We start from the raw sequence: 20,714 nt of genomic DNA, 5'->3' as shown, positions 1-20,714 counted from the left end.
ATTGACTCTGCAGAAAGTTGGCAACCTCTTCGCACTATGTTCCTTAGTATCCGCTGACCCCGCTCCGTCAGTTTACGTGGCCTACCACTTCGTGGCTGAGTTGCTGTCGTTCCCAAACGCTTCCACTTCTTATAATACAGCTGACAGTTGCCTGTGGAATATTTAGGAGCGAGGAAATTTCACGACTGGACTTGTTGCACAGGTGGCATCCTATCACAGTTCAACGCTGGAATTCACTGAGCTCCTGAGAGCCATTCTTTCACAAATGTTTGTAAAAACAGTCTGCATGCCTAGGTGCTTGATTGTACACACCTGTGGCCATGGAAGTGATTGGAACACCTGATTCCAATTATTTGGATGGGTGAGCGAATACTTTTGGCAGTATAGTGCAAACTAAAATGACCAGCATAGTGGTGATGAAAGCTGAAATACCTCCCCAGTAGCGCCTCAAGAGGGAGTGGAAATCCATCTCCACAGCATTTGGAACATCTTCATAACAAACTCTAAATAGCTTCAGTGGGCAATCAGTCTTGGGCTACAGGGAGATACGGCTGTGGCCACATATGATTCAATATAAAATGGTGGAATTATACAAACTATACAAAATGTCCACAGTTTATACAAAATTCGCATTCTACATGTTAACACAGAATTACAAGTAAAATGTTTTAGTTCTTGTTTTACCTTGGAATAACTAGAGCATCTGAATTAAGACAAACTCTACAATACACATTGTCTGTACACTACAATTTTGTACACAGCTTGTACACACTGTTGACTTGCATCAGTTTTATATAAAGTACTGAATTATTTAGTGTTCATGACCCTTCAGTCTACTTAATATTCTTATACTTTGGTTTGAACACAATATTAGTGAATCAGTGCACCTGCGTGAGCTAACTGCAGTACATCGATGCCAGGAGCTTCTGAGAGCCGAAGACGGTAGGAACAAACTTCTCCATTAGAGTAACCATTGCAAGCTTCTCCACATCACTGACAGAAAGAACCAGAATATAAACTTACTGGAAGCTTTTCACTCTTTAAATACAGTTTAATGTAGTAGCTACATTTCACAAATCTAAAGTACATAAACACATTACACCTGAAATAAATGATGTTAAATACTGAAAGTCTTACCCATTCATGATCTTTCTAAAGCTCTGCATTCCGAAGTCCTCTATATGCAATAAAGCATGCTTCAACACTTGAGACAGTGGCTTCTGGAACGAGATCTTGACTCTTGACTCATCATCAAGTGATGTTTGACAACAGTTTGCAGCTTCTAATCTACACATTTTGGGGCACAATAACCAGAGACAAGTCTGTGATGGGTTTAAAAGTCAAACTTCACTCACTCGCGGTTTGAGGTCGACAGGAATATGCTCCTTCACGGTGTCTTTCCGCACTCCACTAAAATTAAAAAGTCTGCAATCCCTGGAGAATAGTTGTGACAAATAAGAATTGAAATGGAAGAGAACTAAAGTATCTACCATCTTTGTAACAGATACTGGCATAGCAAACAAATGTCATGAAAATAGAAAATAGAAAAATATTGACTAAACTACATCATCATCACTCTTATATTCTTCCTTAGCTGTGGTTTCTCTCTTCATGTTTATCATCTTCCTGCAGTCCAGCAGTTTGACTGAGCACATGTTCAGTGGCGTCTGTAGCATCAGTGGAACAGTAAAGTGAGGCTGAGTCCTGTGTGTCTCTGGATCTCTGTTCAGAGAGTTGATCTCTAACACTCCAGACTGAATCTGTTGCATCAGTCACACACAACCAAACCTTTTCCAGCTCTTGGGAAAAACACAGAATCACAGTGACTTTCAATTTATGTAACAACTGCTCCTCTGAGGAACACTATTTTAAAGAATAAAAAACTGTTGACTGATTAACTAAATAAAACTTACTAAATAAAAATACATAGATGGTCCAAAAGTTTCTTACACTTTTTACACACTCAGGGATGAATTACAAACTGTTGCATATTTATGATTATGGGTGGAGCTACTGCAAAAATGAAACTAGACAGATGTACTAGAAGCCTCTTCAGATAGAATATTTTGACACTCTGAATCCTGTGATCGCAGCTGATATTCACTCACAGGTAAGTGAACATAATAAATAATATTTAACACATAGTATAAATAATATATAAAAAAATCATACATTAAAGTACAGCTAGTGTTTACAGGCATTTATATCATGGATTAGAAATATGTTTCGGGCAATTTTTTATTTGTATGCAAAACTTCTGTACAATTACAGACATTTTTATCTGCGTAGCAACAACTCAGCTGTTATTTCAAGTATTTTGTCAGAAATTACAAATGATATTTTCTCTCTCTTTCTCTCTTTACAGAAAATCATTTATAGTATTCTTCTAGTTTTTAAAATGACATACAAATTTGTGTAAAATAAAAGCAATTATCTGTAATTTAATGTGTAGTTTATTATATAAAGATTTATGTCCATCTTTGTAATTTGAAGGTACATTTTGTTAATTTTATATGTGTACTTTTACTTTCAAACTCAGTTGACACATTGTCAGTTATGTCGCACTGAGTAAAAACACATGCAAATGAATGTGACAAAAATAAAATGAGTAGGCAAAGTCGGGAAAACAATGATTGCACTGTCCAGGGAGAAAACAGAATATACAAGAATTACAAGTTTTAACTTTTAACTTTAAGAGCAGAAGAAACATTTTGAATAAAAACACAATACCTTAATACTATCAGAACTGTTTAGTGCTGAAATGTAGATGACATATTGTCATTACTTATCTTTTCAGTCATGGCATCCTCCAGTGTTCCACTAAATGAGGAGCTCCAGTGCTCCATCTGTCTGGATGTGTTCACTGATCCAGTCACCACTCCATGTGGACACAACTTCTGCAGAACCTGCCTCAACAAGTGCTGGACAAACACACAGACCTGCTTCTGTCCACTCTGTAAAGAACAATTCAGCAGAAGACCTGATCTCAAGATTAATACAACACTCAAAGAGGTTGTGCAACACTTTAAGGAGAAGCTCAATCTAGGAAGATCTGAGGTGTTCTGTGATATCTGTGATGGAAGAAAGCAGAAAGCTGTGAAGTCCTGCCTGATGTGTCCAAGCTCTTACTGTGAGACTCACCTGGAGCCTCATCACAGAGTCCCACGACTAAAGAAACACAAACTGATCAACGCTGTGGAAAATCTGGAGGATTATATATGCCAGAAACACCAGAGACCTCTGGAGCTGTTCTGCAGAGATGATCAGACGTGTGTGTGTCTGTCCTGCACTGAAGGAGACCACAAGACTCACAACACTGTTCCTATAGAGGAGGAGAGTCAGCAGAAGAAGGCAAGAGTTACTAACAAATGATTTATTCCCAAATATATATATTTTTTGTAAGAAGACTAGTAGGTTTTGTGATTAATGTGACTGTACTTTGTTATTTGTATGTAGAATCAGCTGGTTAAGACACAGGCAGATGTGCTGTATGCAGTGCATGACAGAATGAATAAGATTCAAGACATCAAACACTCAGTGGAAATGAGAAAGGTGAGTGGAAAGTAATAATTCAATAATAATTCAGAAAAAAATGCAGGCAGCACAAATGTTTTTTTCTTTTTTTCATGATTATTTGCTAACCGCCTTTCCTCTTCCATGGAAGAAAGGGGCAAAATGAGCAGAACTCATTAGCTTTTAAAGAGCCATGCACCAAAACAGGTCATTGTGAACAGAGCTGTTTTTGACAAGGTAAAAAGGGCGTTGTTTTACACAACCATTGAGGAATTATAAGTATGTTACAGACATTAAGTGAAGAACCTAAAGTGTCATACTAACTTCAGGAATGGGCATCTGGTGTCACCTTTAAATATGAGTTAAGTTCATAGGTTCACCAAACGGTACTGAAGAACTTTGTTCTCTCCACCAAACTTGTGTGTGCACTGTAGCTACGTGAGGTAAAGGGGGAAAGCAGGCAGTCGACCAAAGGACTGTGAGACAAGGGAGAGGCGACTAAAAACGTTTCTGAACTTAAAACACATTTTTTATTTTTTTTTGCCCCATTTGCATTTGTATTGTTTTACTACTTACAAAATTATTTTACATATATATTATTATATTATTTACTAGGGATGCACGATATTTATCGGACAGATCAATTATCGACCGATATGGGTAAAAATTACATAATTTTTATTGCTCCGATAAATAAATGAAATCCGATCCGATAAAGTACTCTTGCTGGTAAATCAATCAATCAGTCTGGTTTATCTGAGATCCGTCTGCTTTCCGAGTGCAAGTGACTGCAGCTGTAAAATGTAAACTGCAGTGACTCTCGGAGTTTGTCGCGTTTCATACGTCATCATCTGTGTCGTCATCATAGTCTTTCGCAGGTCTGGAAGTTTTTCACGGAGGACAATGCTATTGCTATTTGCAACACATGTTTAGCAAGGGTTCCGAGAGGAGGAAAAAGCCGTCAAGTTTTAACACAACAAATCTTACATCTCACTTCAGAGGTCGTCATCGCGGTGAATCTGTTTTAGGGGCCGTTCACATGTCGCGCCTAAAAACGCGTGGAAAACACTAGGCGCGCCGCGTTCTCTTTCTTTCCAAACTGCTCTTGTAGCTTGAGCTCCTGTGGCATCTGCCGTTGCTAAGCAACAATGACATGTGCTCTCCATAAAGACGCGGAAGTTTCAGCAAAGGATAAATGGATTTTCAGTATTAAAAATCACTTGCAGTAGCTCTGTTATCAAATTTATTAAAAAAAATGTTTAGTCCTGTACACCTATGATAAGCTGTTTCTCCAACTTGGCAGTGCTTTCAATGTTATTAAGGGAAAGGATGAAGCTGATTGGTTGGTTCATGTCACATGACCTGCGTTGGGCTTGCGGCATTCTGAACAGTTGAGATGTTTTTTTATCTCGATTCTGATGTTTTATTCCCCGCCTTGTCCGAATTGACTGCTGCACAATACGTGACCCTGGACCACAAAACCAATCATAAGGTTAAATTTCAATAAATAAGCTTTCTATTGATGTATGGTTTGTTAGGATAAGACAATATTTGGCCGAGATACGTCTATTTGAAAATCTGGAATCTGAGGGTGCAAAAAAATCTAAATACTGAGAAAATCACTTTTAAAGTTGTCCAAATTAACAATGTATATTACTAATCAAAAATTAAATTTTGATACATTTATAGTACAAAAAATCTTCCTGAAACATGATCTTTACTTAATTTCCTAATGATTTTTGGCATAAAAGAAAAATCAATAATTTTGACCCATACAATATATTTTTTGCTATTCTACAAACATACCCCGGTGACTTAAGACTGGTTTTGTGGTCCAGGGTCACATATGATCAATAAGAATGGACTACACGTAAGCTTTACCACGGATATTTGCACATCTGACTTTACTCCATGATGCACTTTTCATTTTTTCCAGGTTGACAAAATGTCAAAACATTTTATTTAATATAGAATTGTGGTGCCTTACACAAAAAATAAAAACATTTTTGAAGAGTCAGGACTGATGTTTGCTATGATTGTTAGACCCAGATATATAATATAAATTTCATTAGTTTATCTTAGATTTCGTATTCTCCTGGGTGCACAAAATTATCATATAAAAATATGAACGTATTGGGTATCAGTATCGGCATCGGCCACAAGAAGGACTTAATTATCGGCTATCGGTAAAAAGTTTTCATATCGTGCATCCCTATTATTTACAATACAAACATGGTTTGTAATAATATTTTTAGGGGGAGACAACCAAAACCAAAAATGATGAATTACAATACATTAAGCCTGGAATACACTACACATGAACAGATTTTTTAAAACACTAGACATCATACACTTACCGACTTTGTAAATATTGACAAAGGAAAAACTGTCCATCATACACTACACACCTAAAGATCACCACAAACTCATTCACAAACGTGCGTCTTGTTGATAGATGAAGCATGACAATGTGTCCAGCTGAAAATATCAAACATGTTTGATATCCTCCAACTGGATGGAGTCAAAATCTAAAGCTAGAGACTACCATTCACTACACCATTTTTTTCAATGAAATCTGTCAACTCAAATCTGCAGACTGACTTTCAGAAACTAAATCACCTAAAATCGGACCAAAAATTGTTTAGTGTATTCCAGGCTTCACTTGAAATGTCAGTTGCCTTTTCATACAAAATACAAAAAAAAAACAAAAAAAAAAAACATGCCACTTGCTGTTTTACAGTTTTTATTTCTTTTTTTAAATCTGTGATATATAGTATAAATCTCACATAATTTTTTTTGTCTGCACTATACATGTTCAAAATAATAATAATTTGATTTTGATATATCAGAAAAACACAGAGAAAGAGAAATCAGCCAGTGTTGAGCTCTTCACTGATCTGATCCGCACCATTGAGAGATGTCAGTCTGAGCTGCTGAAGATGATGGAGGAACAGCAGAAAGCAGCAGAGAAACAGGCTGAAGATCTCATTAAAGAGCTGCAGCAGGAAATCACTGATCTGAAGAAGAGAAACACTGAGCTGGAGCAGCTCTCACACACTGATGATCTGCACCTCATACAGGTCTGGCAACATCTGCATCTGCCTCGTTAACTATAATATTATTTAACACTCCCAGAACTGATAGATTTCTAATTTCTTTGCTGTAGATTTATCCATCCCTTTGCAGCTCTGTGAACTTCAAGAAATGGACTGAGATCAGTATTGCTTCTGAAATGAATGTGCATGCACTCAATGAAACTCTAATTCAACTGAAGGAGACATTAGATGACAAACTTAGACAAACTGGTAAGTCAATATCAAATATCAGCTGTGTCCCAATTGAAAGCCTGGATCCTTCAAAGGCTGCATTCAAAGACCAATTGCGGCATTGCCATACAACAAAGGAAAGGACGTGACGTGTGGCCAAGTATGGTGACACAAACTCAGAATTTGTGTTCTGCATTTCACCCATCCAAGTACACACACACACACACACACACACACACACACACACACACACACACACACACACACACACACACACACACACACACACACACACACACACACATGTTGGGTTTACATGTTTTATGGGGACATTCCATAGGCGTAATGGTTTTCATACTGTACAAACCTTATTTTCTATCGCCCTACACCTACCCTACACCTAAACCTAGCCCTCACAGGAGATTGTACATACTTTTACTTTATCAAAAAACTCATTGTGCATGATTTATAAGCCTGTTTCCTCATGGGGACCTGAGAAATGTCCCCACAAGGTCAAAATCTACTGGTATTCCTATCCTTGTGGGGACATTTGGTCCCCACAATGTGATGAATACCAGGTACACACACACACACTCACACACACACACACACACACACACACACACACACACACACACACACACACACACACACACACACACACACACACACACACACACACACACACACACACAGCAGTAAGTAGTAACAAACACACACACACACACACACACACACACACACACACACACACACACACACACACACACACACACACACACACACACACACACACCGTAAACACCCAGAGCAGTGGGCAGCCATTTTTGCTGCCGCACCTGGGGTCTCACTTCAGTCTTGGTATTGAAAGTGGAAGAGAGTGCTGATAATTCACTCCCCCCATCTACAATCCCTGCTGGTACCAAGAATCGAACCTGCAACCTTTGGGTTACAGTCCGACTCTCTAATAGTGTTTTCAAAAGTTACCATTTGGTACTGAAATTTTAAAAACATCCATTTCACACTAACATTTGAGCGAACATTTAAGGGCTATTGTTTTCACATGCTCAACAGATATGACTGTTAGAAGACGGATTAGCAGGAAATGGATGTTTTTAAAATGTTTTCAAAATTTCTCTAACTATTAGGCCACAACTGCCTTTTGAAGTTGCCTTGAAATGTTGTTTCCTGGGCAACAACTGATTGATCCCTTGTGGCCCAAACTTGTGGCCAAATCTTAAGATTCATTGCATGGCAATGACAGCAGGATTTTTTAAGAGAAAACGCTGTATTACACTTTTTTTTGTATTACACTGTTATTATTGATATTACTGTTACTGTCATCACAAAATATTAATCGTATCATCACTACTTTTGGTGTTATTGTTGTTACTCCGATTTATGGCCATTTCTATTATTTTTGAACATGCTAACACTACCTATACTGCTACTACTACTTATACATTATCATTATTCAGATTGTCTTGTTCTCATTTTTCATTGATTATCATTGTTGTTGTTTTTTTGTTGTTAGTATAGTTTTTTGTTTGTTTTTGTTTTGTTTTGTTTTGTTGGTATTGTTTCTGTTGTTGTTGTATTTGTTTCTGCATTTACCATGTATGTTTTTGCACTCCAAAAAAAAAAAAAAAAAAAAAGTATATAAATTGTAATAAAAAAACCCCAACAACAACTAAATGATAATTTTGCTAGATAAGACCCCTCTTCCTCAACCAAGATTATTTGAACTGCATTTTGGACGTTCAAACTCAAAGGCACCATAGAAGTCCACTATATGGAGAATAAAAATAATTCTTTACACCTGGAAAAAAGAAAGACATGAACATCTTGGATGACAAAGGGGGTGAGTGCATTATCTGTAAATATTTGTTCTGGAACTTCTCCTCTAATGGCACTGTTTACTGCAGGGATTCTCAGCTCTGGCCCCGTAGGATTCATTTTCCTGCAGAGTTTAGCTCCAACCTTGATCAAAGCCTGTAACTTTCTAGTCATCCTAAAGACCTTGATTAATATGTTCAGGTGTGTTTGATTAGGGTTGGAGCTGAACTCTGTTAGAAAATTGATCTCATGGGCACGAGATGAGAACCCCTGGATTAATATGTGAATTAATTTATCAGTGGCACGGGCAAACAGTGGCCTAAAAAATGGGTCAATCATGGCCTAATGGTTAGAGAGTCCGACTTATAACCCAAAGGTTGTGGGGTTTGAGTCTGGGTACTGACAGGGATTGTAGGTGGGGGGAGTGAATGACCAGCACTCTCTCTCACCCTCAATAACACGACTGAGGCAAGACCCTTGGGCAAGGCACAGAACAGCAGCAAAAATGGCTGCCCACTGCTCCGGGGGTGTGCTTATTCACCACTCACTAATGTAACACAAACAAGAATTTGCAACATGTCAGCGAAAACACAAGGCTTAGGCTATATAGGAAGGGGTAATGAGCAACAAGTGAAAACAATCAGGCAAAAAAAATAAAAAAATAAATAAAAAAATTAATTAGCTTAAAAAAAAAGATATATTTTATTCATAATCATTATTGTTATTTGTGTCCAGTGTTGAAGAGGATTCGGCAGTATGGAGGTAATGTCTGGATGTGCTTCTCTGCTTTACATTTCTACAGTGACAGCCCTAATTTGATCATACATAACATACAACATAGTTTTTTTGTATTTTCATCTTGACATTGACATTCTCTGATCTTTCTTAGTGGTTGTGATTCCTGATGAGAATACAGTTAGTCCATATCTTGATCTGCCTGACTATGGACAAGGAGTTCAATATGCTGACATCAAGAATGGTATGAGCCATCTACTTACTAACTTACGTTTTTAAGGCTTTTTTAATGGAATCTATTTGAATAAGTAATTCAAAGGTGTCATCGGATGCAAAACTCACTTTTACACGTTGTTTGAACTTAAATGTGTGTTGGCAGTGTGTTAACATAACCCTCCTTGGTAACACTTTATTTCGATGGTCCATCTGTTGACACTCTACTAGTTATCAGTATTCATTTAGTTGCATGTCAACAGTGCATCAGTTGACATTCAACAACATTGTTTCCAGGGTTCGAAATTAACTTTTTTGATCACCAGCCAAAGTGGCTGGTAACTTTTTGAAGTTACTGTACCAGCCAATCAGAATTTCCATTAGACAAATTTTTGCGTGGTGAAAATAAGAGATTATGAATGCCTCTGAATGAAAATTTGGTCATTTTATTAACAGTGCATGAAAAACGCACAGAAAGTGCAATACACACAACAAACTACAGTTATAAACTGTTATAAACTTAACTATACATCTTCATCATTTCCAAGTTGGATGGAAATGCTTTGCTGCCTCGATTTTAAAATTACTGGTCCCCATCAGTGATGCGTGGGTTGAGTCAAAAATATTTTTAATGATATTCGGGTCGCGGTCGGTCGGGTCGTTTGAAATAACGGCCAATTAAATGCCAATTAAACCTTTGTAATTTATATAGTACTAGACACAATTTTCTATGAAATACATAGACCTACACATTATTGGCTGAATAATATTTACCTTTTGAATGTTGAGCGTTATTAAGTGTTGAATAAATGCTGAGGCGGGACAAAATGCCCGATTTCCAACACGTTGAACTGAGCAATGCCTTTGTACCATTTTTAAAGGCTACTTTTAAACGCATATAGCTTAGTAATGTCAGTTTTATGTTCATGTATGATTTTTGTTGGGAAAGTCGAGGCAGAGACGCACACTTCGATTAGACTGGATAAACAATTGCAGCATCTTAATTGTTAAGAAAATGGTATTCCTAATAAATGTCTAGAATATTTTGATTATGTCCAATACTTCTTTCTTTGGAATTATTAGACACATTTTTCAAATGCCTAGGTCTGGTTATTTTCCTTAATTAAAATTATTAAAATTAAAAATAAAATTTCTAGCACTATTTTTAAACGTTTATTAAAGCAATAATATATATAAATTATCTCACATATATGCTTGTTTAAATCCAGGGATTAAAAACGAATTCCAAGTAAAAACTGTATTTTTTCTTTACATTTCCAGAGAGGGAACAAAATTAAACATTACTTAAGTTCAAAGCAGTATAATTTCCTTATTCATTTGATATAACTATTCATATATATAAAATAATATTATTTTGTCATATTCGTGATTCCTGAATATCTATATGAAAATTTCGTTTTGAAGTGCATTCCTTATGTTTGTCTAAGAAAATTCGTTAACCTAGCCTATTAGGTTGATTTAATATTCTCGATAATTTTTAGAAAAAGTTAAAAGTTAAGAAAAAGGGAATTAGCTTGTAGTCTATAGCCCAGGGGCGGCTGGCCCATGGTGGGCGATAGTGTATCGCCCTCCTTGAGCCACACGAAAAAAGAGAGGAGAAAAAGACTCTTATATTGCTAGTCCTAGTCTGCATATTACGGTACAATCAACAGCCTGAATGTCACTTTCCAACCTAAAACCCCGCCCCCTTGGGGCGATCTCAGTCAGATTGAAAATCGCCCCAGCCGGTCTCATAGAGTTATATTGTGAGATTTTTTTTTTCAAATTTTGAACCCTACAATGCATTTCAATGGGCACCGGGAGGGCTCGCCCCAACGTGATTTCGTAATACGCACTGATGCGTGCTCGAAGATGTACAGCACGCATGCGTAGCGAGACGTCTGAATGCATCGGCCATGCTTTCAATGGAGAGGGAACTTGTCAGGAACATGCCTGATTTTAATGAGAGGGTAATTGATCACTTTGCCTGCTTAAAAGAGAAGCGAGCAAAATTTCAATACAAGTGATGTGTGTTATTAAATGGTGAATTGTTTATGTTATCACGGCCGTAGCCAGCTATGAGGTCACCGAGGTCCGGACCTCGGTCATTTTTTATATTCAAAAATAAAATGTCAAGCTCTTCGAATGATTATTTAGCCGTTTAAACCACCTCATATCACATGAGTGTTTGCTGCGAGAAGCTAGCGCAGTGAAAGGGGCTTGAGAACGCGTTGAGTGAGAGCGCGGGTGCAGCGGCCTCCGTATGTTGCCAGATCCACCTATTATACGTGTTTTTTGACTCGTTTGTCCAATTTAGTGTGACACTTTGGGACGTTTATAAAGTGGAAAGTTGAACGTTAGTTTTATGTCAGTGTCATTATTCTAACGTTATTTTTATAACTTGTTATAAAATAAAAATTCCCTCAGCTAAAAAAAAAACGAACTTTCCATGTAAAACATTATACTGAATAAAAAATCTTTCACAATCATCTACATGTCTGTCTATTTTGAAGTTTAGGCTATATGTAGTGCATTTGTGGGTGTTATTATAGCACAATTCTTAACACCTCACTAATTTTCAAACCCTGGTTATGGCCTTGTATGTTATGTTGTATTCTCCAAATGTTGAATTTTAAATAGTTGTATTGATTGCATATTGGCAGCCAAATTTATACTGAATATGTTCTGGAAAGATTTGATTAATTACAGTTTTAATATGAGAAATAAAAAGTCTTTAATTGTAAAGCAGTATGGCTTTTTTTTTTTTTTTTTTTTTTTTTTACTCTTAGAGGGCAAACTAGTTGATGACAATGTGTCTCTTGATGGCCATGGTGGAAGTGTTTCAGTGTATTTGAGACCATTGCGATAAATTTAATATAGCTATTCAAAATACTGTACAGTTTGTACAATTCATGCCTGATGTTGCCATCTAGGAACAGGGAAACCAAATCAAACAATGCAATGTAATGCTGTAAAGTTGGCTATCTGAATTTTATCATAATTTTACCCATTAAAGCGGTTATCTTTGCCAAAATCGGAACAGTTGCCCCCCCAGAGATATTTGTCAGGAGCCGCCACTGCTATTGTCACAAGGAGGAGTCAGAGACGTGCGGATCCATTTGCAAGGCTTTATTAGAATAGTCAACAAGCAGGAGTAAACGCCAGGAAACAGGAACAACGTAGGTAATCCGGGAAACAGTTCAATAATCAAGCAGTGGTCGCAAATGGCAGGCAGCAGGAATCAAAAACGGGGTACACAGTCCAGAGTCATACACAGGCAATCCAATCCAGAGAAACACGCTTAGAATAATGACCATTGGAACAATTAGACTTCGCAAGGTGGCTGTGTGTGAGAGTGGCTTAAATGCAGTCAGTAAATGTGAAACAGGTGTTTGCAGCAATCAGATCAGTGGGAAATGAGGAACAGATGTGTGCAGTGATTGGTGCAGTGGCTTATGGGGATTGTAGTCCATGAAGTGTGGTGCAAGAGTTCATGATGACAGGGAAGACCAGATACGTTACATAGCCCCTCCGCAAGGAGCGGCTTCCAGACGCTCTAACCACCTTAACCATCTTGAGGGTGGTGGAGCGGAGGCGGAACAGGGGGAGGGATGGAGGGCCAGGTCCATGTAGTGGTACTGGAACCACGAAATGAGGCGAAGCCGACGGAGGGAGAAGCCATGGAGGAGGAAGGGTTGGCTCCTGCATGGGGCCGACCGACGGAGGTAGAGCCGGTGGAGCCCGAGGCGGAACCGGAGAGTCGATGGTCCTGGGCGACACAGAGGATCCGGAGGGCCAAGGCGGAACCCAAGGCTCTGGCGACCCCGGCGGAGATGGAGGTCCGGAGGTACGCAGCGGAGCCGGAGTGACAGAGGATCGAGGCTGTGCCCACGGGAGGGAGGAGGTCCACAGAGCCGGCAGGACGGAGTGACGAGGCGCAGCCGGAGGAGTAGAGTCCAGAGGCGAAGGTGGGGTGACGACTGACCGGGGCGGAGCCGGAGAGACGATGGAGCCCGGAGGAGCTGTTGGGCCGACGGCCGACAACGGAGACGAGGGAGCACAGAGCCGGGGTGGAGCCGCAGGGTCGGAGGACCGAGGTGGAGTCCAGGACTCTGAGACTGGAGGTGATGGTGAGGGGTCCTTCAGTCTGGACACCGATGGCGACTGGCAGTCCCACGGCAAGTCCTCTGCCACGAAGGTGGGATGGGGGTGAGTAGAGGGACTATCAGGAGACAGAGGTGGCAGGACTGGAGCAGCAGGGAGGGTGGGTGGGAACAGTCCATGCTTGAGCTCCGTGACCAGAACCGGGCAGACAGGAATCTCAGGACGACTGGATGTAACCAGCGGAGTCTCTGGAAAGCTGGGCGGAACCAGCGGAGGCTCTGGAAGGCAGGGCTGAACCAGCGGATTGTCTGGAAGGTTGGGCGGAACCAGCGGAGTCTCTGGAAGGCGGGGCTGAACCAGCGGAGTCTCTGGAAGGCTGGGCGGAACCAGCGGAGTCTCTGGAAGGCAGGGCTGAACCAGCGGAGTCTCTGGAAGGCTGGGCTGAACCAGCGGAGTCTCTGGAAGGCTGGGCAGAACCAGCGGAGTCTCTGGAAGGCTGGGCGGAACCAGCGGAGTCTCTGGAAGGCTGGGCGGAACCAGCGGAGTCTCTGGAAGGCTTGGCAGAACCAGCGGAGTCTCTGGAAGGCAGGGCTGAACCAGCGGAGTGTCTGGAAGGCTGGGCGGAACCAGCGGAGTGTCTGGAAGGCAGGGCTGAACCAGCGGAGTGGAGCGGAGCTCTTGTGAAGCGGGCTCTGGACGACGCTCTTGTGAAGCGGGCTCTGGACGACGCTCTTGAGGAGCGGGCTCTGGAGAACTGGACGACCCCAGCGGAGATTCAGGAGGGCTGGGCGTCTCCAGCGGAGACTCTGGAAGAGCAGGCTCTGAGCGAGCGGTCACTGGAGGGCGCTCTGGCGGCGCAGTCACTGGAGGACGCTCTGGCGGCGCAGTCACTGGAGGGCGCTCTGGCGGCGCAGTCACTGGAGGGCGCTCTGGCGGCGCAGTCACTGGAGGGCGCTCTGGCGGCGCAGTCACTGGAGGGCTGGTTGGGAGACCAGCTGCTCGAACCGACAGCAGCGGTGGGTCCTCCACGCTAGAAATTAGCCTTTTCCACCCCGTGGTAAAGTGTGGCTGCTGTGGTTCTGGGCTAGCAGACCTCTTGTGCTGTAGCTCTTCTAGAGCTCTCACAGTAAGCGGAGAGCCGCATAACACCAACGCATAATTCATAAAGTCCTCCACCGAACACTTAAATTCCCCTCCAGGCAACAGCGATTTAATGGGTTCATTGAGTCCAAAGCGGAATAAGTCCCTCAGCCATACTTCATCATACAAAGGTACTTGAAGTGATAACCTACGAAACTGTAGTAAATAATCCTCAATGGGAAGATCTTCCTGTCGGAGGAGCAGAAGTTGGTCGACTGGGTCCATGTTGTGATGCTGGTGGTTGAATAAAGCCGCTGGATCCGGGTGTGGCGAAGTCTTCTGTCACAAGGAGGAGTCAGAGACGTGCGGATCCATTTGCAAGGCTTTATTAGAATAGTCAACAAGCAGGAGTAAACGCCAGGAAACAGGAACAACGTAGGTAATCCGGGAAACAGTTCAATAATCAAGCAGTGGTCGCAAATGGCAGGCAGCAGGAATCAAAAACGGGGTACACAGTCCAGAGTCATACACAGGCAATCCAATCCAGAGAAACACGCTTAGAATAATGACCATTGGAACAATTAGACTTCGCAAGGTGGCTGTGTGTGAGAGTGGCTTAAATGCAGTCAGTAAATGTGAAACAGGTGTTTGCAGCAATCAGATCAGTGGGAAATGAGGAACAGATGTGTGCAGTGATTGGTGCAGTGGCTTATGGGGATTGTAGTCCATGAAGTGTGGTGCAAGAGTTCATGATGACAGGGAAGACCAGATACGTTACAGCTATAGCCTATATATTTAGGGCTATAGGCTAATCTTTTTCTGAACTTTTATTACACTGTAGATCGAAATAAAATAACTCTTGGTCATATTAACATCGGAGAATCACTGACATAATTTAGAGTAGCCTACTTCGAAAATGAAACTTTTTAAATCTGTATAAAGGAAAGACAAAATAAATCACAACAAGAACAATCTGTATTTTTCTTGTAATCACGAAAATTTCTTTTGACAAAATTACTTAATGCCAAATGATGTTTGACAGTGAAAGCATCTCCACCGCAGCTGCATATAATCGCTGGTGTCAGTCGCAAATATTAAACATGCGGGTCAGGAAGCTGGTCGGGTACAATTTACTTTTTTTCTTTTGCGGTCCGAGTTGCAGGCGGGTTAGTTGAAAACGTCAGTCAGGCTTTGTTTTGCACGATCTGTCAAAATTTTCATCTTCTGCCTCTTTCCTCTTCTCACCTCTTCCTGATCCTGACGTCTGTCCTAACCACCGCAGCATTTTGATTTGAGCTTATTTCGCTGTCCAGCTCAGTCCTCTTTGCTCGTCCGATATTTCCTATTTCTTGTTTGTATTTTCGCGCTCTCGTCGTCGATTGGACCCGCTAACCGAAGCATACAGTATCTGCGTGCTGCTGCCAATAGGTATCTAAAACATCACCCGTAGTGTAGGCTAGTGTTCATGCGAAATGTAGGACGGAGGGGACAAACGACCCAGAGCGTCTCTGACATGATTTGCATGCTTGGCTCATGCATCACCGGCCAAACTGGCTGGTAAGTTTTTATCAGTACCCGCCAAAATGATTTTTAACCCGCATTTGGCGGGTTGGCGGGTGTTAATTTCGAACCCTGATTGTTTCAACAGACAAGCAACATACATTCAACTAACTTCCTGTAGATTATAAAGTGCATGTTAGTTTCTAATTTATAGATTTTACAAAAAGTGCATGTTGACTGTCAGTATGTCTTTTTCAACATGTTATTAACTAATAGTCAGCTAACTTTCTGTAAATTGTGTTACCATCTTCTAAATTGTCTACCAATTTATTACAATTATTCTGTCAGTTGATAGTCTACAGTCATGTCAACATATGATCAACAGCATATTATATCATCCTTACTTAAGAGCCTCAAATGCATCAAATGAATAATTACTTAACCATCTCATTTTTACCAAAATCACTAGTTTGTTATCTGTTGATAGTTAACTAAACATTAGTTGTGCATCTGCTGTGTGTCAACTAATCTAAAGTTTACATTCAGCAGACTATTAGTAGGCATTCTCAACTAAGCATTTGTAGATATATTTTAGGACTATCCAATTAAAGTTAAAAACCATCCTTAAATGATAAAAATCTACCCAGTGGTATTAAAAAAAAAAAAAAAAAAAAAAACTTTCAAGCCATTCTCAGCATCTTGTCTGTGTAACGTCACACCAACCAAGGCCACTCCCACAATAGTTGATTGACACAACCGTCTTACTTTAGACCCACCCTGAGTGAGCTGTGAACTGTCTCCGCTGCAGGGAAAGACAAGGATGTCTTTGATTGAGGTGTTCTGTTGTTGGACCAAAGTATGTTACAGACTTCTCATTAAGACCCTAATGAATCATATCAACTTGTGTTAATTGGGCATTCGATGACCCCTGTAAAATCTCCTAAATTGTTTTGACTATGATGCAACAAATGTAATATTATTTGTGAAATGTGCTCATTTATTTTAAGTTGATAAAAGTCTGTAATTTTAAGTAAGGCTTGTTTGTATTTGACTTTGACTTTTTATTTTGTACTATTAAAAGACTGTATACAGCCAGGCAGCTCAAGTAGGAAAAAAGTTGTCTCTGCACTGCAAAGCTACTGCTGATTGATCAAAGCACCATGTCCTATAGAGACAGAGTGACACGCGTCATAATCTAAAAACCACGGCCACTGGGGGGAAAACAATCCAACTCTCTCTATTGACTTTGTATTGCAGGAAGCTGCCTCCTTGTCATTTCTGACTTATAACAAAATCAGAACAATGTGACAAGGTGTACAGTGAACATGCCAAGGAAACACAGAACTGTGAACTCTTTCTGAGAACTACACCCACTGGAGGGAAATTTAACGACAACAGTAAACATTCATTATTTTTAACCATGTCAAAGAATTATTTCACCACCCTGAAAGGAGGAGATATACTGAGAAAAAACATTTGAATTGGTCTATGTCAGTGTTTCTTTTCCTTACTTTCCTTTTGTTGGAGAAATGATCCAACTGAATGGCCCAACGTGAAATCCCCTGACATCTACAACTATTTGTGTCCTTAAACGCTCGTTTTTTTTTTTTTTGGGGTCGACAGCTTAGAAAAATTTAGTTATGTGTTTTTTTTTTTTTTAGTTTGTTTACTGTACACCTTGTCACATTTAGACATTGTTCAGTTTTTTTGTTATAAGTTAGAAATAACAAGGAGTCCAATTGGAGTCAGACTGTTTCAGCTCGGTGAGGGCGGGTCTAAGGTAAGACGCCCATGTCAATCAACTATCCTGGGAGCGTCCTCTGTCTGTGTGTTGTCACACTTACAAGAAGCTGATTTTAAAAAGGGGATATTACTTTAAGTAAGATTAAAACTGGGTGTGTTTTTATCATTGTAGGGTGGTTATGTACACAAACCGCCAACACACATTAATGTAAAAATTAGTTTTGCATCCGATGACCCCTTTAATAATATATACACTGTTTTAATTATCACCCTGTTTTTTTTTTTTTCAAATGAAAACGACAAGATTATTCCTTTTTTTTTTCTTTTTTTTACAGTGCACCGAAACCAAAGAGATCCAAAGAGATTTGACCAATCTCCTTGTGTCCTGGGAAAGGAGGGATTCAACTCAGGCAGATTTTACTATGAAGTGGGAACTGCAGAATGTAGAGAGTGGTATTTCGGAGTGGCCAGAGAATCCATTAACAGGAAGGGAAAGATCACATTGTCTCCTAAAAATGGATTCTGGACTTTGAGTCAGAGAAACAATCGATATATTACCTGTGAAGATCCCCAAGTCACTGTTTTTCTGAGACTACACCCGCAGATAGTAGGTGTGTTTGTGGATTATGAGCAGGGTCTGGTCTCTTTTTATGATGTGGGCTCCAGCTCTCATATCTACTCTTTCACTGGCCAGACTTTCACTGATAAACTCTTTCCATTCTTTGGCCACAATGATAAAGATGAAAAGTCAGGCCCACTGTGGATCTATGATCCATATATCTATGTATATTAAAGGGTTCATGAACTGAGCTCAGCGCTCCAATTGCATATTTTTTTTCATAAAATCACATTTTATTTGTCCAAAATTATTGTCATTGTACATAATGACTGCATCCTAAACTGGAAGATTTTGTATTGTGCTTCTTTCAGCATATATATTTTTTGTATTGTTTTTATAGAGAGCTTATAATAGCCATACATTTTTTTTTTTTTCAGTTTGCTCTTTTTTGTCAAACACCATTATTTTAAACTCATCAACACAACTTTGTTAATTCCTGAAATACTACTTTTTGCAGTTTTGGACTGCAATACCTGTGAGCTGTAGACACGGCAATGCACTTCTCATCTGGTGTGCGGCTGCCTTATTCTTACTTGGCCCATGTATTAAATGTGTCCTTGAAAGTAATTTTGTTTCAAGCAATAATATTGGTATGGAAACTAATCCCTTATTTCCTTATAATATTACCAAGGTGTAACATGTACATTGAAAATAGGAGATAGCTGCGATGACTCCCATTTAAATAAACAAAGTGGTAGCGATTGGACAGATATGATCTGAACCATCTTAAAGCCTGCCCTTGAATACCTGTATAGCTTTGTAATCGAGCTGTGAGTATGTCATGATTTATAGTGTCGAACGCAGTGCTAAGATCAAGTAAAACTAGCAATGAGACGCAGCCTTGATCTGAAATTCTTCAAAGAGATTTTTTTTTTTTTGCAAGAAGGAGCACGATTGAGCAGACAGAACTTTTTCAAAAATTGTAGACATAAATGGAAGATTGGAAATGGGTCTGTAATTTGCCAGTTCACTTGGGTCTAGCGGTGGTTTCTTATTAAGAGGCTTAATAACGGCCAGTTTGAATGGTTTTGGGACGTGACCTAAAGATAACAATGAGTTAATAATATTGAGAAGCGGTTCTTCTGCTACACGTAACAACTCTTTTAGTAATAGAGTGGGTACAGGATCTAATAGGCATGTTGTTGGTTTAGATGCAATGATAAGTTTATTTAATATTTATCTTCCCGTTCTATGATTGTAAAAAACTGCAGTTTTTCTTCTATGAATGACTGACAATGAATGACACTGAAGTCAATGATTGACGCTGAGGTATCAGTTGCTGTAGTATCTACATTTGTTATTGTATCTCTGATGTTGACTATTTTATCAGTAAATAAATTCATAAAGTCATTACTATTAAATTGTACAGGGATATTAAGGTTGGGTCGGTTCCCTTCAGATACATTCATATGAAGACATCCGTGCAGCGTTTTGACTTTGAAATGTGCAGTGCACATATTTATTCAATGACATCATTACCTTTTTAAGATTTATCCAGCCCTATCGCAATCGTCTTTCCGTCTCTTAAACTTATAATCAAGACTTTTCTTATACTATTTTACATATTTATAACTTTTTATGGCCTTACATTTGATTCAAATAAATTAAGGAGTTTTAAGGACCTGCAGATGTCCTTTCCTTTACGATAGTCCATCAGGTAGTCAAAGGGCCCTCTCCCTAGACAGGGCCCTTGGTAGTCAGGTCCACTTTTCCCTCCACTACCACACCCATGGAATAAATATGTGCACTGCACATTTCAAAGTCAAATTGCTGCACGGATGTCTTCATATGAATGTATCTGAAGGGAACCGACTGTCCTCAGAAACGTTTCGTTGGCATTTTCATTTCATGCCTGATAAAACTGCGTTAATGCTGATTTGTGTACAGTCATTAAAAGGGAAACCGTAATATTTCAGCGCTCCTAAAGCGCCCCTTGGTTTTTTTATTTCCAATACATTTTTTCAGCTGTTTATGGTCAAATTAATGTAATTATCGATCCATGTGTAAATGTGAAAGAAGTTAATGTGCCTTTTTAAAATCTAAACAATTAAGTAATACTAATATAAGAAATTATATACTTGATTTATCCCTTTTAATGGTATAAA

General features: G+C 39.7%; 1 protein-coding gene across 1 annotated transcript; it reads left to right on the top strand.

The window, feature by feature from the left end:
* Window positions 1–2,799: 2,799 nt before the first annotated feature.
* On the top strand, window positions 2,800–18,783 carry LOC141290677 (E3 ubiquitin-protein ligase TRIM39-like). The gene is made up of 7 exons (XM_073822778.1): window positions 2,800–3,351; window positions 3,457–3,552; window positions 6,363–6,593; window positions 6,680–6,818; window positions 9,351–9,377; window positions 9,505–9,594; window positions 18,344–18,783. Exons 1-7 carry the CDS (start codon window positions 2,800–2,802, stop codon window positions 18,781–18,783), a joined length of 1,575 nt encoding a protein of 524 aa, XP_073678879.1.
* The last annotated feature ends 1,931 nt before the right edge of the window (window positions 18,784–20,714 follow it).

Source organism: Garra rufa, chromosome 18, assembly GCF_049309525.1.
Source record: "Garra rufa chromosome 18, GarRuf1.0, whole genome shotgun sequence".
NCBI classification, from domain to species: domain Eukaryota; kingdom Metazoa; phylum Chordata; class Actinopteri; order Cypriniformes; family Cyprinidae; genus Garra; species Garra rufa.
Note: the sequence above shows the minus strand (reverse complement) of the source record. Positions and strands in the feature narration are given on the sequence as shown.

Coding starts and splice junctions, on each gene's coding strand:
- LOC141290677 (XM_073822778.1), top strand. CDS start 2,800: ATGGCATCCTCCAGTGTTCCACTAAATGAGGAGCTCCAGTGCTCCATC. Junction 3,352..3,456: donor AGGAGAGTCAGCAGAAGAAG/GCAAGAGTTACT, acceptor ATTTGTATGTAG/AATCAGCTGGTTAAGACACA. Junction 9,595..18,343: donor ATATGCTGACATCAAGAATG/GTATGAGCCATC, acceptor GAAACCAAAGAG/ATCCAAAGAGATTTGACCAA.